We start from the raw sequence: 15468 nt of genomic DNA, 5'->3' as shown, positions 1-15468 counted from the left end.
CGTGTGGTCCTTGAGCCAATAAAATATGTCCGTCACTACCAAGTATAGATAATGTATCTGTCACAACATCAGAGTGATCCTCCTATTTGATTATAGCATATACCTTACCTCTGGTAAGTTGTCATCCCTTCTGACCTCTGCCTTTGGCTGTGGATGAAGACCGTTGTCCAGTGTTGGTAAAATCTCTTGAAGTTTGACCTGTTTATGTATCATGTATTTTGTACCCATCAATTAGCTGAAATTGTGCACCCGATCGTAAAGCTCTAGCATGACCATATTCTCGATAAGGTTAATCATTTTTAAAGTGTTCCGACTGCTTGTAATGAAAGCATGATCCATCCCACTGGCACTACCTATCATGAAACCTGCCACATAAGCTACCTCGGACTGCAAATCTCTAAAACCAAAAAAGGCTGCTATTGTTGTTCACTGTCCATTGTCCTGAACCCTGAGTGGTGTCTCAACTTTAACCTCTTAATCTTAATAAAGGTTGGAGAACAAAACTCAATGTGAAATGTAGTCTTAAACTATGTTCAAGAGTGATGTCTCCTAGTCCTTTCATACGTCCACCATTTCCTTGAGTTTCCTTCTAGTATAAAGCTAACTGATGTGACCTTGTCCTCATCCAGACATTGCATAGGATCCATGGAGCCATCACAACCAACTGCTCCAAGTCTACAAGCCTACTTAACAGAATACCTAATAAACCCACTCCTCCCGAGTGGTCAAGCCAGGCTCTTGACAAGATGCTTCAAATAAGTGGATGCATCTGTACCTCCAGTTATAGCATGCTGACAATAATGTCTACCTCCTCGTGACATCAAGAAAAAGTTCTATATCATAGAATAAACTAAAATATATTTAACAACCAACAAAAGGGTAGGTATGGAAGGTAAAATACAGGATGAGTTGTACAGCAATGCACAACCCCAAGGAATTTAGAACCTAAAACTCTTATACCAAGCTAACAGGACCCGCCCCGGGAACCTTCCCAGGATTCCCCGGGTGACCCCGCCTAGTGAAGTCCCACTGGACAATCCTTAGAGAATATCCAATGGAACCTCAGTCAAACCAAAAATATTGGCTATTGAAAAAGTCAACTTGAACCCATATATTGTTCACTTGATCAAACTTCGTCAATTTGGTCAAACTTGTTTAATCATGAATATTTTTTGGTACGGGTTGTTACACTAACAGTTAAAATTTAGAAACAAAGTATCAAAAAGAAATAATCAAGTGTCAAAATGTAATTATAGACAAAGTTTAGAAACTAATTAACATATCCAACAACCCTGTAAGGATAGCCCAATTATGATGCCCACTACGCACTTTTCTAAATAATGACCCAAAATTCGCCCACCTAATAATAATAATAATAAACTGCTAGAAAAATGACAACCATATTTGTGGTATAAGATCATGTATCAGTGGCCACGTCACTGCATACGTTGTCACATCCTTAATAATTTTTTTCTTTTTTGAAAAAAACCTTATTCTTAATTAATTGAAAAAGGGGTAAACATCCTGTTGGAGAAGATTAATAAGTCAAGGTGGTCCATCACTAATATTTATTGTGTATGATAAAAATAGCAATATCTGTTTAAAGTAGTGTTCTGAAAAATTTATTTACACCTTTCCTTGGCACGTTTAGGTTTCAGATTTGAAGAAAACGTTTCATTTTGTAGTAAAGCTTTTTAAAAGGAGATCAAAGTTATCTTTACTACTTAATGTGTACCTTGGCACCTTAAAGCATAAGTCTTTTTTATCATTATTTTTTTAAAGATTATTATTTTTTTCTAAAAAAAAGGAGTTAAAAAAATTAGAAAAAGTGAAAAAATGAAAAAAAAAAAAAAGAAGAAAGAAAAATTAGTGTTTTTAAAAAAATGATGAAAAATATTTAGCAAAATCTTTAAGCAGCTGTACTACATGGTTTACTCTTTCAAAAGGGCAAAAAATAATAATAATAATAAATTATAAACACTAAGTTCTTTATCTTCAAAAGGGAATGAATTTAAATATGATAAAAAGATATACAAGAGTTGGTTATAGTATGATTATTTTTAAATTCTATATTATAAGAATTATTAAGTAATTATAGACTTGTATTATATGTGAGATTAAATTTTTTATTAGAGATTTAGAAAGGATGATGTTTTCATGAATCTATTAGGAATAGATTTTTACTAATTTTTTTTGTTGAAAGTTTGAAATTTATGATACTTTTATAAACTGATTATGAATAAATATTTGCTAATTTAAATTATGTTACATGTATTATAATGATATAGATTTGTATGTATTTTGACTTTTAAAATTATGAATTAGTTTATTGATTTATTGATTTTATATAATCAAAATAATAATAAATATAACAAAACGCTTTCTTATGTTTAGACTCATAAAATTTGAAGCTTAAACTTGTCGTCTGATCACGCCTTACCTATTTTAGAACTTAGTTTAAAAAATATTACTATATTATTATTTATTATTTTGAAATAAAATATTATTATTTATTACCAGTTTACCACCAGTAATAGCCACAGGTTGCATCCATCGGCTTATATGGTAATGAACGACAATATCTTTGCTGATGAGTGAAAAAAAAAATAAAAAGAATAAAAAAAAAAAAAACACACACTGTCAATAGACATTTTGAAATTTTCTTGAAAAATAAAATTTTCTTTAAAAAGCCAATTCTTTCAAAAAAAGAAAATAAACTAATAAAATATTTAATTAATTAATAACCATAAATAATTTTTATGCACATTATCATTGAATAATAATTTTAAAATTGACTTTAAATTTTTTCTATTTAGATTTAGATAATATCAATTTATATGCCACGTAGGCAGCAATCCACATTCACAATTGGAGATACTATAAATGTATAATCAATCTTAAAATTTTTCTCTAATGCTAATGTTTAGAAGGTTATTTATAACTATTCATTAATGACATATAGTTTATTAAGTTTTTTCTTTTTTGAATGAATTGATTTTTTAAGAAAAGTTTTGTTTTCAAAGAAACTTCACTATGTCTGACATATTCTTTAGAAATAGAGGGTTACCTTGACATATCTTTTTTTTTTTTTTCCTTTTTTGGTCACGTTAGCTTAATAGGTGTTTAGATAGATAAATTGGACAATTTTTTTTTTTAATGTCTAACTATTTTTCTTATGTGACAAAAAAATCTAGCACCATCTCACTAACTAGAATGAAAAAAAAAAAAAAAAGGAAATATCAACGCATCTAGAAATAAGCTATTGATCTCTATTAATAAACCCGCTAAAGACCCGAATCATAAAAAATGTATTCATTATAATGTTACATATATAGAGTTTGTAAAAGTGGTGTGAAAGTACATCATAGCTGAAATTACGCGCCAATAAATTTTAAGTGCTTCACAGTGAAGCAAGAACAAGCGTGAATGCAATTTCATTATTTTCTTTTTTAATTTTTCACAAGTATTGATGCCGTAAGGACCAATTAAGGATGGGGAACTAAGTCCAGATATTGATTAATTGCTTGCCAACCTATCCCTAGACCTATGGATTGAATTGTTAACTAGGCAGGAATACCAATACAAATTGCGACAACAGAGACAGATAGAGTTGAACAGACAACTAACAGCTCGCGATTGAGAGATGAAGATTTTCTACAGAACTATTGAACAAACCGATCTATATGTAGGGCTTTTTTGGTGAATTATCTAGATATAGGTTTGGATGGTGGGAAAGAAACAATACGAAAAGTGAAACTTTTTGTAAATAGATTACATTTTCTATGTTTAGACGATTCCAAACACTCAAACCAATCGGCTGAAAGAAGACTACTTCTTTGGGAAAAAAAAAATGAAGAATATTGATTGATGGATAATCATTTGTTGACGCAGAGTTGTATGAAAGGTTTTGAAAATTGAAAATTTTTCATGAAATTTTCATCTTATGTTTATAGGATATTTTAGTTAAAAAAGAAACAACAAAATTTTAATAATTTAATTCAACATTTTTTATATTTTCATTAAAATTTGTACGTATAAATTTATATGTCAATTTCTTAACAATTCGGTGAAATTTTTTATGAAATTTTAGAAATATCCACTTCATTTTAAAAATGTTACTGAATATATTGTCTAAAATATAAATAAATTTTGAAAATATCGGAGAGATATTTTATATGTATCATAAATTTTTTTAGAAATAGAAATATTAAAAGACATAGATAATATTTATAATTTTAAATTAAATATATTTATTTTATATAAATATGTGTCACATTTAGCATATATCAAACATAAATATATGTATAATGTTTATTATTTTCAATGACAAAAATATTTTTTTTGGACATATATACTTATTATATTTAACTTCCATCAAACACAATTTTATCATTTTCATTCTCATAAGATATTTTTAAATATATTAGGGGACATGTTGTACAATTCTAAAAATATAAAATCCAGTTTACAAAATTAATTTGTAAAAATTGTGTTAAAACGGGCTCTTAGCACTCATCCCAACTTGGTTTTCTTACATCCTGTCAATGGTATTACTAATCACACATGTAATGCGCGGCAACTTATGTGATGAGTATACATTAGTTAAATAACTTTTGACTTTTAAAACTAAAATTTATATGGTGAAAGGAAAGGGTTCTTAGTTATCTTAGTGTCTAAATTATAAATATATCTGCACTTTAATCTTTAAATTTAAATTTTTGTAGTGCAATTTGGTTGCTAAACTATTGGTAGACTAAATTATTCATGGTATATTTTTAATAGTTTTAAAACGTGCAATGCATTTAATGATATATGTAGCTAGGGACCTTGTAAGATTGTTTATTTATTTATTTATATTTTTATTTTTTTTGTTGCATGTGTATAATATGTTTAAAACTGTTAAAAATTAACTAAAAATAATTTTATAAATCAAATATACTAACAGTTAAAATTTAGGGACAAAGTATCAAAAAAGAAAAAAATCAAGTACCAAAATATAATTATAGACAAAGTTTAGAAACTAATTAACATATCTAACAACCCTCTGGGGATAGCCTAGTCATGATGCCACTACGTACTTTTCTAAATAATGAGCCGAACTTCTCCCACATAATAATAATAATGACAATAAACCACTATGACAAACGACAACCATATCTGCCGTATAGGATCGTGTATGGGTGGCCACACCACTGCATACGTTGTCACATCACTAATAAATTTTTTTTCTTGTTTGAAAAAAAAGCCTAATTCTAAATAAATTAATTGAAAAAGTGATAAAAATTTTGTTGGACAAGATTAATAAGTCAAGGTGGTCCATCACTAATAATAATAATAATGTATGATAATAAATAACAATATTCATTTAAAGCAGTGTTCTAAAAACTTATTTATGCCTCGTATAAGCACATTTATATTGCAGATTTGAAGAAAACGTTTTATTTTAGAGTAAAACTTTAAAAAAAGGCGATTAAATTTATGTTGACTATTGAAAAAATAATAGTTCTAGTGGTTGAACACCTCTATTTATGCCATTAGAGTATATGTTCGAGTCAGAGGATAAAAAATTTAAGATAATTTGTAATAGTAAAAAAAAAAATTATGTTGACTATTATTCCCCAAAAAAAAAAAAGTTATGTTGACTATATTTAGCAAAATCCTTAAGCACCTATACTACATGGTTTAGTTGTTTTAAAGGGCAAAAAAAATAAATAAATTATAAACATTAAGTTGTGTATCTTCAAAAGAGAATGAATTGAAATATGATAAAAGGATATACAAAAGTTGGTTATACTATGTCTATACTTAAATCAAAATTACTAAGTAATCATAGATCTATATTGATAAGATTCTTGTGCTAAAAGGAAATTGTGAAAGAGTAAGCGATAAGATTCTTGTGCTTAAACCGATCTATATCTGGGTTTTTTTTTGGTGAATTATTTAGATCTATTTTTGGATGGTGTGAAAGAAAAATATACGAAATGTCAAACTTTTTGTAAAAAGATTACATTTTCTATGTTTAAAAAATTCCAAACACTCAAACCAATCGGCTGAAAGAAAACTACTTCTTTGGAAAAATGAAAGATATTGACTGACAGATAATCACTTGTTGACGCATAGTTGTATGAAAGGTTTTAAAAATTGAAAATTTTTCATGAAAAGTTCATTTTATGTTTATAGTATATTTTGGTTAAAAAACAAACAACAAAATCTTAATAATTTAATTCAACATTTTTTATATTTTCATTAAAATTTTTATGTATATATTTATATGTCAATTTCTTAACAATTCGATGAAAATTTCTATGAAATTTTAGAAATATCCACTTCATTTTTAAAATGTTACTGAATACATTGTCTAAAATACAAATAAATTTTGAAAATATCGAAGAGACATTTTACATGTGTCATAAATTTTTTTAGAAATAGAAATATTAAAAGAAATAGATAATATTTATAATTTTAAATTAAATATATTTATTTTACATAAATATGTGTCACATTTAACATATATCAAACATAAATATGCATAATGTTTATTGTTTTCAATAATTAAGATTTTAAAGATTTTTTTTGGTATATATAGTATCTATTTGGCAAAGTTTTTTTTTTTTTTTTTTTTGGGATCAAAAGCTCTATTTAAGGGTTAAAAGTTTTTTTGTTAAAAAATAAAGATGTTTGACAAGAATTAACAAGTACTTGTTAATAAAAAAAAATAATTTTTTTAAACTGTTTTAGAAAAGTCCAAATTTTGAGCTTATTTAGAAAATATTTTTTTTAAAACTTATATAGAAAACTCAATTAATATTTAATGCAGTTTTTTTTTTATTTACAACCAAACATTTATTAGTTTTTTAATAAATATTTTTCTTCAAAATGATTTATTTTAAAGCTCTACTATTTTCATTAGTCACACCAAACAGACACACATACTTATTAAATTTAATGTACACCAAACATGATTTTATCATTTTCATTCTCATAAAATATTTTTAAATATATTAGGGACATGTTTTAAAATTCTAAAAATACAAAATTCAATTTACATAATTAATTTATAAAAATTGTGTTAAAACAGACGCTTAGCACTCATCCCAACTTAGTTTGTTTACATCCTATCAATGGTATTACTAATCACACATGTAATGCATGACAACCTATGTGATGAGTGTACAATTGATCTTCAGTTAAATAATTTTTTGTAGTGCAATATGGTTGCTAGACTATTCGTAGACTAAATTATTCATGGTTTACTTTTAGTAGTTTTAAAACATGTAATACAATTAATGAAATATGTAAACTAGGGACGTTGTAGGTTGTTTAATTTTGTTATTTTCTTGTTGTATATGTATAATTTGTTTTAAGACTGTTAAAAATTAACTAAAATAATTTTAAAAATTAAATATAATAACAGTAAAAATTTTGGGACAAAATCAAACAAAAAAAGTAGAGTGCCAAAATATAATCACAGATAAAGTTTAGAAACTAATTAAGATATCTAACAGCTCTGTAAGGATAGCCCAATAATGATGGCCACTACGTACTTTTCTAAATAATGAATCATTTTTTATAAAAAATAATGTTATTTGTCACCAGTAATAATTGTCACTATCTATATAGTAATGAATTTATGTATATATATGGATAAAAAAAATTTATATGCTAATAAATCCCATATAAATATAAAAATTATTTTATTATTAAATTTACTATAATGTAAAATGATAACTCTTAAATAAGATATAGCAATACTCTTATTTATAAGTTCCCATCGTCACACCGCTTCACTCGTCACATCCACTTGTTATTCAACGCAGGTCAGTAGTCCTATCACTTCCGTGTCATGTATTTATTTCTCTCAGTTTTTATTTTATTTTACTACTTATTTCTTACATGTATTTTATTCATTATTTTTTACATGTACTGTCCCATTTCAAATCACGTATGCTTTGATTTTGTTTCCTTTGTTAACTGTTTTGCATACTCAGTGTGTTCTTTATTACAAAAAAAAAAACAAAAAAAAAAAAAAATCTCAATGTTTTTATTTATTTATTTGTTTTTTAGTTTGTCAAAGATAAATAATATCCCTGTGTTGCCAAAAAGTAACAATAAAGTATGGTGTTTCTGCTATGAATTACATTTACTGGGTAAAGGCATTTACTCGGAGCCATGACTTCTATTCGAACACATCTGGCCTCAGCTTTGTAACAGAGATGAATCAAAAGAGTTACTTTACGAGCTTTGCTTTCTGCCAGTATAAAAGCATTCACTTTGCCACTGGATATACTGCAAACGTATATTTTATTTATTTTTGCTATATATTTGAAAAACAAATATACTTCACTATTTATTTGTTTATTTTTTATCAATATTTAGTCCCAATATTTAAGCTGTTCTTTTATGGTACAATGGTAGAGTAAATTAAAGTGGTTCAACAATGGGTGAGAAATCTTGATAGAAAAAGCTTTTAGCCTACCTTTGAGATAGGATGGAGAAGTGGATGCATAAAACATTGGAATCATTCATAACCCTCTTTCAAAAGTTTTCACCAGGAAAAAAAAAAAAAAAAGAAAAAAAAAAATTAACCCACTTTCAAAAGTAGAATTGAAAAATAGTCTTCATTTTCAAAACATAATTTTAACCATTTTTATCCAAAATGCCTCTTTTTTTTATTTTTTATTTTTTATTTTTATTTTTATTTTTTTTTTCACATGGGGTTCCAAAAAAATGAGCCAGACTATACTTTTATATCTTCTAAGCAGTTTGACAAATGAGGTAGGCATTCGAATCTCTTCAAAAAATTCAAGTAGGTGGTCTTCTAACGTTTTCAAAAAATGAGACAGAGAATATATTTTTATATTTTTTAAAGGCCATCAAAAATTTTGAATTTCTTCGAAAAATCCAACGAGTAAGGGTATTCTTGTTAAAATATGGTTAAAATTATAAGTTTTGAAAATAGAAGTTACTTTTGAATGTTGTCCATGAAGGACGGTTCTTAGATCATATGATTTGTCTACAAAATTTCCTATTCATTCAGACCATTCCTCCGCTAGAAGGAGTGCTAGTTTTCAAGTCCTTTATGCTTTAAGTTTTCAAGAAATATTTTTACAATTATACAAATTTCCTCAATAAAATTTGATTAAAAAAATAGTTTCCTTTTTTCAATTTGATAAATTTTATCTTTTAACAAATACTTAATTTCCATTAAAATTACATATATATTTTCAATAATCTTCTTCTTATAAAAGTTTTAGATCTAAAATTTAGCTTTAATTTGTATATGCCCGAACTATATTTTTTCATATTTTTTAGATTTGTATTATTTTGGAATTGATAGTATAATCAACATATTTATTTGAAAGTAAAAAATATATAAAATAAACTTATATAACCAAAGAAAGAATAAAATAATTAGTAAAAAACTAATTAAATTATTTTAGTAAGAGAACCCAACCTAGCTACTAGGTAAGAAGAACATAAGCTTTTATTCTTTGTATTTACAATATTATGGTCCTAATTAAGTATATCAGAAACTACAATATTATTTTACACTAACATGTACAACATTGATTAATTCTACTGGTGCCGTCGCCTAGCTTATGCTGGCCGACATTTGACTTATTACCGCCAAAATATTCTTTTTCTTACATATCATCGACAAAATTTCACCAAAAAGGAGTTTGATGAAGCTCCATTTATCCTTAGGGCATTTGATATAATTACTGTACCTTTTGAAATAGCTACAAAAATTTTTACTTATGATAAATGATGAAAATCTCAATATATATTTTGAATAATCAACTGGTTAATTTTTTATTTTAGGAATAATCTTTAGTTGGTTATGTTCTGTATTTGCCCTTACCTCCTCTTATTTTGTATAACATGAAGGATGAAAAAGTTCATCTTTTAATTTGATGTACAATGGAAAATTGGAAAGAATAGAAGTTTAATTGTTAAATTACATTGTTATTAATTTCTTTATGAAATTATCATTTATTAAAATGATATTATTAAATAATAGAAGAATAATCAACAAATTTTTTTTTACTCAAGTTTAATCTTTAATAACATATATAGATCTATACATATTTATATTTAACTCATTATCTTCTTATTTGTACTGAAGTTCTTTTTTTTTTTTTTTGTCCCTCTCCTTTCTTGTTCTAAAGCCAAAGTGTACTTCCCTTATTTAAGCCATATCAATGAACCAGTTTCACTTGACATTTTAATATTAAATAATTGAAACATAAATGTTTTTAAACGTTTCTAGGATATGCAAATACCAATATAAAAATGTTTCTCAAATATTTAAATTGGCACAATTTTTTTTTTCAAATAAAAGAAAAAACAAAACAATTGAGAAAAAAGAACTTATACAAAAGTGAGTATAAGAAAACTAATAAAGGCAAGAGTTTAAACATAATTAAGTGTTAAAAAAAAATGAAAGTAAAGAAAACATATGAGTACAGAGAAGCATTAACAATATATAACCAAAAAAATTAAGTTAAAAAAAAAAAGAGTTAGTAAAAAAAAACAAAAAGATGAGAGAAAAAAAAAGTAGAAAAAAATAAAAAGTATGTAGTTATAAAAAAAGAATATTTCATTTATACTCCCGAAATTTAGGATAAATACAAAAATGTCATCAGATTTTAAACAAATCATTTGCATCCCTGAAGTAGTTTAAATTTATTTTAATGACCTTATGAAAGTTAAATTATTTTTAAATTCTTTCTTTACACCATAATTAATTGAAACATTTTGAAGTTTTTATTATTATTTTTAATTAAAATTTATCTTTATTATATGATAATTTTAATTACATAAGATTTTTTTAAATAATTTATATATTTGACAAATATGTTTAGTTAAATATATTTGATAAATTATAATGCATTCAATTAAATATATTTGATAACTATCACTTATTTGAAAAGGCTTATATCATTTAGACTGAAAAACTCTCACATAATTTAAATAAAATTAATTAAAAATATAGTTTAACAAAACTTTCAAGCCTTCAAGTTAATTTTCACAAAAATCATCAAAAAATTTATTTTTACCAAAAAGAAAAACAAGGCATTTAAAGGTAATTTAATTTCATTAAAGGCACAAGGATAATTTAGTTTGCCACCAGGATTGTAGATGATTTATTAAAAACCTAATGAATATATTTGTATATATTTCAAATCTTAGAAGATGTAATTGAAATATTCCTTTATAAAAATTAAAGACGAATAAAAAAAATCAAAAGACAAATAAAGAAATTTTTTTGATAGAAACAAATAAAGAAATGAATCATAAAGAAACAAAAGACCTAAAAAGACATGTTAGTAAAAAAGATACAAGCAAAAGAAAATATTAACATGATCAAAAAAGAATTAACAAAGTATAGACCAAGAATAATTGCAAAAAAGGAAAAATATTTAGATGAAGAAATAATATATATATATATATATATATATATATACAGTAAACCAAAATGAGTAAAAAAGGGCATAAGTGAAGAAAAAAATTTAAAAGAACAAAAAAAAAAAAAAAACAAGGAGAGATTTTATGTAATTAAATATATATATATATATATATATATATATATATTTGAAGTATATCTTTTTTAATATGATATGTAATTAATAGTGTATTTGTCGTTCTTTAATTGGATAGTGTATCTGTCGGCAATTAAAGATCAACAAATACACTATTAATTACTCCAGTTCTATGAACTATGAACATATCCATTTGATTTGTTTTTCTCATTTATGGATGTGTATCAAGGGAAAGGAGAATGGCATCTGTATACCTACATGATAAGGAACAAGAGATTTCAACGGAGCCTTTCCTTGACAAGAAGAGCATTAACGACATTCCAGAGGGTTCGAATAAGTAAGAAATTAAGGTTTTATAGTTTTAATTTGCCACGAATATGTGATATTTATGGGCTCATTTTTCATATAAGAATTTATTTTATAAGATTTATTACATTAGTTAATCCAGTTGAATGTAATTTCTGGATATGCCATGTCTTTAGGGAAAGGGGACTGGCATCTGATCAACATAATATTAATATTATCGAGATTCCAAAGGACTTGGAACCTCACCCGCCGCAAGAGACGTGTTGGATCCATCTGGTTCCGGAGAAGCTCAGAAATATACGCAAAGAAGCTTACACTCCCCAGCTAGTTTCCATTGGCCCTCTTCACTATGGCAATCCAAAGCTGAAGGCAATGCAGATTCACAAGATCAAATATAAGCAAGAATTCTGGAATCGCGACTTCTGTTAACATACTTCGAAGACGAAATTCATGGAAGAAAATGATTGGCTGGAAAAGATCCAGCGTAAGTATGCAGTGACGTTTGAGTCTGTAGATACGTCGGCGTTGAAACGCGTGATTTTACAAAATGCCTGCTTCATCTCTGAGCTCTTCTTGAGAAACTATGAAATTCAGCTACATAATAAAAGGCATGAACCTCAGCCACATGAGAAAAACAAGCAAAGTGATGCTGCAGTGGAGCTACCTGAGGAAATCAAAAAACATACAGAGGGCTACATATTGAGAAGACCATGGCTGACGGAAGCTATAAGACAGGACTTGATACTGCTGGAAAATCAGCTTCCATATTCTGTTCTCACTGATCTATTCGACTTCATGTTCAAACAAACTCCAGTTAATGTGCCTACGTATCTACCAAAACTAAATGAGAAAAGTGTAAGGGATGATTTCATTTGCATAATTGCCGCTGAATTCTTCCTTGAGTATTACAAATTTGGAAGATCTCCCGCCAGCGGTGCCGCCGCCACGACCGCCAAGGCCGCTGCCGCCGCCTCCAAATCAACATTCCTGGGTATATTCCACCCCGAGAAAAAAAATTAAATGTGATGAATTCAAGCATATCAAACATTTCACTGATTTGGTTAGATAGCTTATGCTTCCGGTCGACTGAAAGAAGAACAAACCTTTTAGTGACAGTGGCGTCCACTGTCTCTATTCTGCAACACAGCTGGATATAGCGGGCGTGAAGTTTCGGCGTGGAGATAAAGAAGCTAGACTAACTGACATAAAGAAGAAGGGTGGCCTCTGTTGGTTAAATGGGTGCTGTTTGGATTTGCAGTTCCCTGAATTGAGTGTAAAAGACGACACCGAATGCATTATGAGAAACGTCATGGCGTTGGAGCAGTTTGTTTATCCACGTGAGCCTTTTATCTGCAATTATGTTTTTCTGCTGGACCAACTCATCAGCACTCAGGGAGATGTGCAATTTCTAATTGACAAGAAAATTGTTAGCAACTGGCTAGGCAACAGCGACGCAGTGGTTGACTTGGTTAACAAACTGTGCGACCAAATTGTGGTATCAAATTTCTTCTACAATCAGCTCTGCGAAGAACTTAACAAACATCATGAAAATGCCTTGAACGTTTTCAGGGCAACCCTCAACAGGGTTTACTTCAAGGACCTTTTTACTATTTCTTCCACTGCTGTTGCGGCTTTTTTCCTTGTATTCTCCATTTTCTCTACCTGGTTAACCATCAAGAATCTCTTCTGTTAGTTTCAAATAACAAAATGATGCAAGGACAGACGTACGAACGACGTTAAATAATCCCCGATGGATGACAATGTAAGTGTAGTTATATCAATTAGCTAGATAAAAGATAAAGTGTACGTTGTTTCTTTCTATTGTACTGAGTGTACGCGGTTTCTCTATTGTACTGTTATGGTCGGTTTGGCATGCTGTATTAGTTGTGCTGTATTAGTCTGTGTCCTATTTGTTTGTACAATATTATCATTTTAGGGTGTGTGGTGCACTCCATATAATAAACCTTTATAAATTGATATACAATGTTTATTATTTAAAAAATTAACTTTGAAAATTTTAAAATATTTAAATGAATGTCTTATGATTGAATTGATTTTTACTATACTAAGTAAGAAAAGTAAACGATATTGATTTTGTATTATTACTTACCATTTATGTAAATAATTTATTGTTCATAATATTAATTATGTATTCATTTTTGTTTGGTAAACTTATTATTATTATTCATAAATAATAACATTATCTAAAAGTGTATAATATTAAAAAATTTTAAAAATTAACTTTTACAAAATTATCTTACACATAGTAGTTATCTCATGAATATATGTGCATATCACAAAAAGAAAAAGAAAAAAAACACAAAAGCTTTCCCAATATAAATGTTTTTAATATTAAATTTAAAACAATAATTTTTGCAAAATAAAACAGTTTTCACATATATATAAACAAAAGCGGAAAAAGAAGAAAGGAAGGAAACAAAACGGCATCAGTGGACCTTGTACAAGCTAATACCACCTCCAACTGGGTATTGACAACGCGGCAAAATGTTGGGCCCAGTATTAGCTAATGCACCGTGGTTAACGTGATCATACTTGCCATACGTTGTTTTGCGTTGAAATAATACGCGGCACCAAACATGGCGTTGTTGTTTTATATATTTTATCCAGAGGCTTTACCTGTGAAGTTAATTGCCATCTATTTCTGCTTGAACCCAAAATAAATATATAAACGAAGTGCCGATTAATTGATAATCATGAATTTGTTTTCGAATTTTCATCTAACAAAAGCTGAACAGAAAAATGATATATTAAAATACTACTTTTTCCAAAAATCTCACATTTGTACAAGGCGTGCTATGGTTATTATACTATGTTTTTTTTTTTTTTTTTTTTAAATGCCATTTTACCGGCCGGGCGCATAACAGGAATTTACATTTATATTTTATTTCAGATAAATAAAAGAGATCCATATGTGAAATTGAAAATATATATATAATAAGGATCTAAAACCATGTAAAATTACAATCTTCCCCAAAAATTTAAAGGAAATAGCAAAAAATAATTCATATTGTTTGACAAAAAAAGGAAGTTCCTGTTCAACATAAGGTTCCCATTCTAGAGGTAATCAAAAGTGATTACCAGATGGTAAAGGGATTGGAAAAATCACATCATTTGGATAAACGAAGCGTTTTATTTTTCATATAGATACGATCATATTTAAAGGCAATTAAAGTTGTCATTTTAAAGAATCGAATTTCAAGCAGCACTGTTTAAGATTAATAAAAAATATTGTCAATATTCCTCATGCAGGTGGAATATTCTTTGGTAATCATGGTTGTAATGCCCTGTTTGCAAAGCGATCAAGCAGATTTCTTCGGCGAATAATGCACAGCCCCCGTATGAGGAAATGCAGCACTTCAAGAGAATCAAACATTTCATCCATTTGGTCAGACAGTTTCTGTGTCCAAACAGAAGGTGTCCATTGATGCTGGCAATATCAGCTGTCTCTACACTGCAAAAAAATTAGATAGAGCTGGGGTGGACTTCGTGCCACCTAAGGATCAACGCCTAGCCGACATAAAGATAGAACAGAGTACAAATATGTGTATCTCTGGGAAATTTGAAACTGGAAGTACCTGGATTCAAGGAAGAAGACGAC

General features: G+C 27.8%; 1 protein-coding gene across 1 annotated transcript; it reads left to right on the top strand.

Annotated features, from left to right (window-relative positions):
* Positions 1–11827: 11827 nt before the first annotated feature.
* Positions 11828–13542, top strand: LOC107435923 (uncharacterized). Its single transcript, XM_060818847.1, has 3 exons — positions 11828–11880; positions 12026–12840; positions 13007–13542. The coding sequence occupies exons 2-3, from the start codon at positions 12300–12302 to the stop codon at positions 13540–13542; spliced, it is 1077 nt and encodes a 358-aa protein (XP_060674830.1). The 5' UTR covers positions 11828–11880; positions 12026–12299.
* Positions 13543–15468: the final 1926 nt, after the last annotated feature.

This window comes from Ziziphus jujuba, chromosome 7 (assembly GCF_031755915.1).
Source record: "Ziziphus jujuba cultivar Dongzao chromosome 7, ASM3175591v1".
NCBI lineage: Eukaryota > Viridiplantae > Streptophyta > Magnoliopsida > Rosales > Rhamnaceae > Ziziphus > Ziziphus jujuba.
This window is presented reverse-complemented; position numbering and strand designations above follow the sequence as displayed.

Excerpts from the sequence above, each read along its gene's own strand:
- LOC107435923 (XM_060818847.1), top strand. The coding sequence starts at position 12,300 with ATGGAAGAAAATGATTGGCTGGAAAAGATCCAGCGTAAGTATGCAGTG. Across the intron at positions 12,841-13,006 it reads CTCCAAATCAACATTCCTGG|CGGGCGTGAAGTTTCGGCGT; the intron begins GTATATTCCACC and ends AGCTGGATATAG.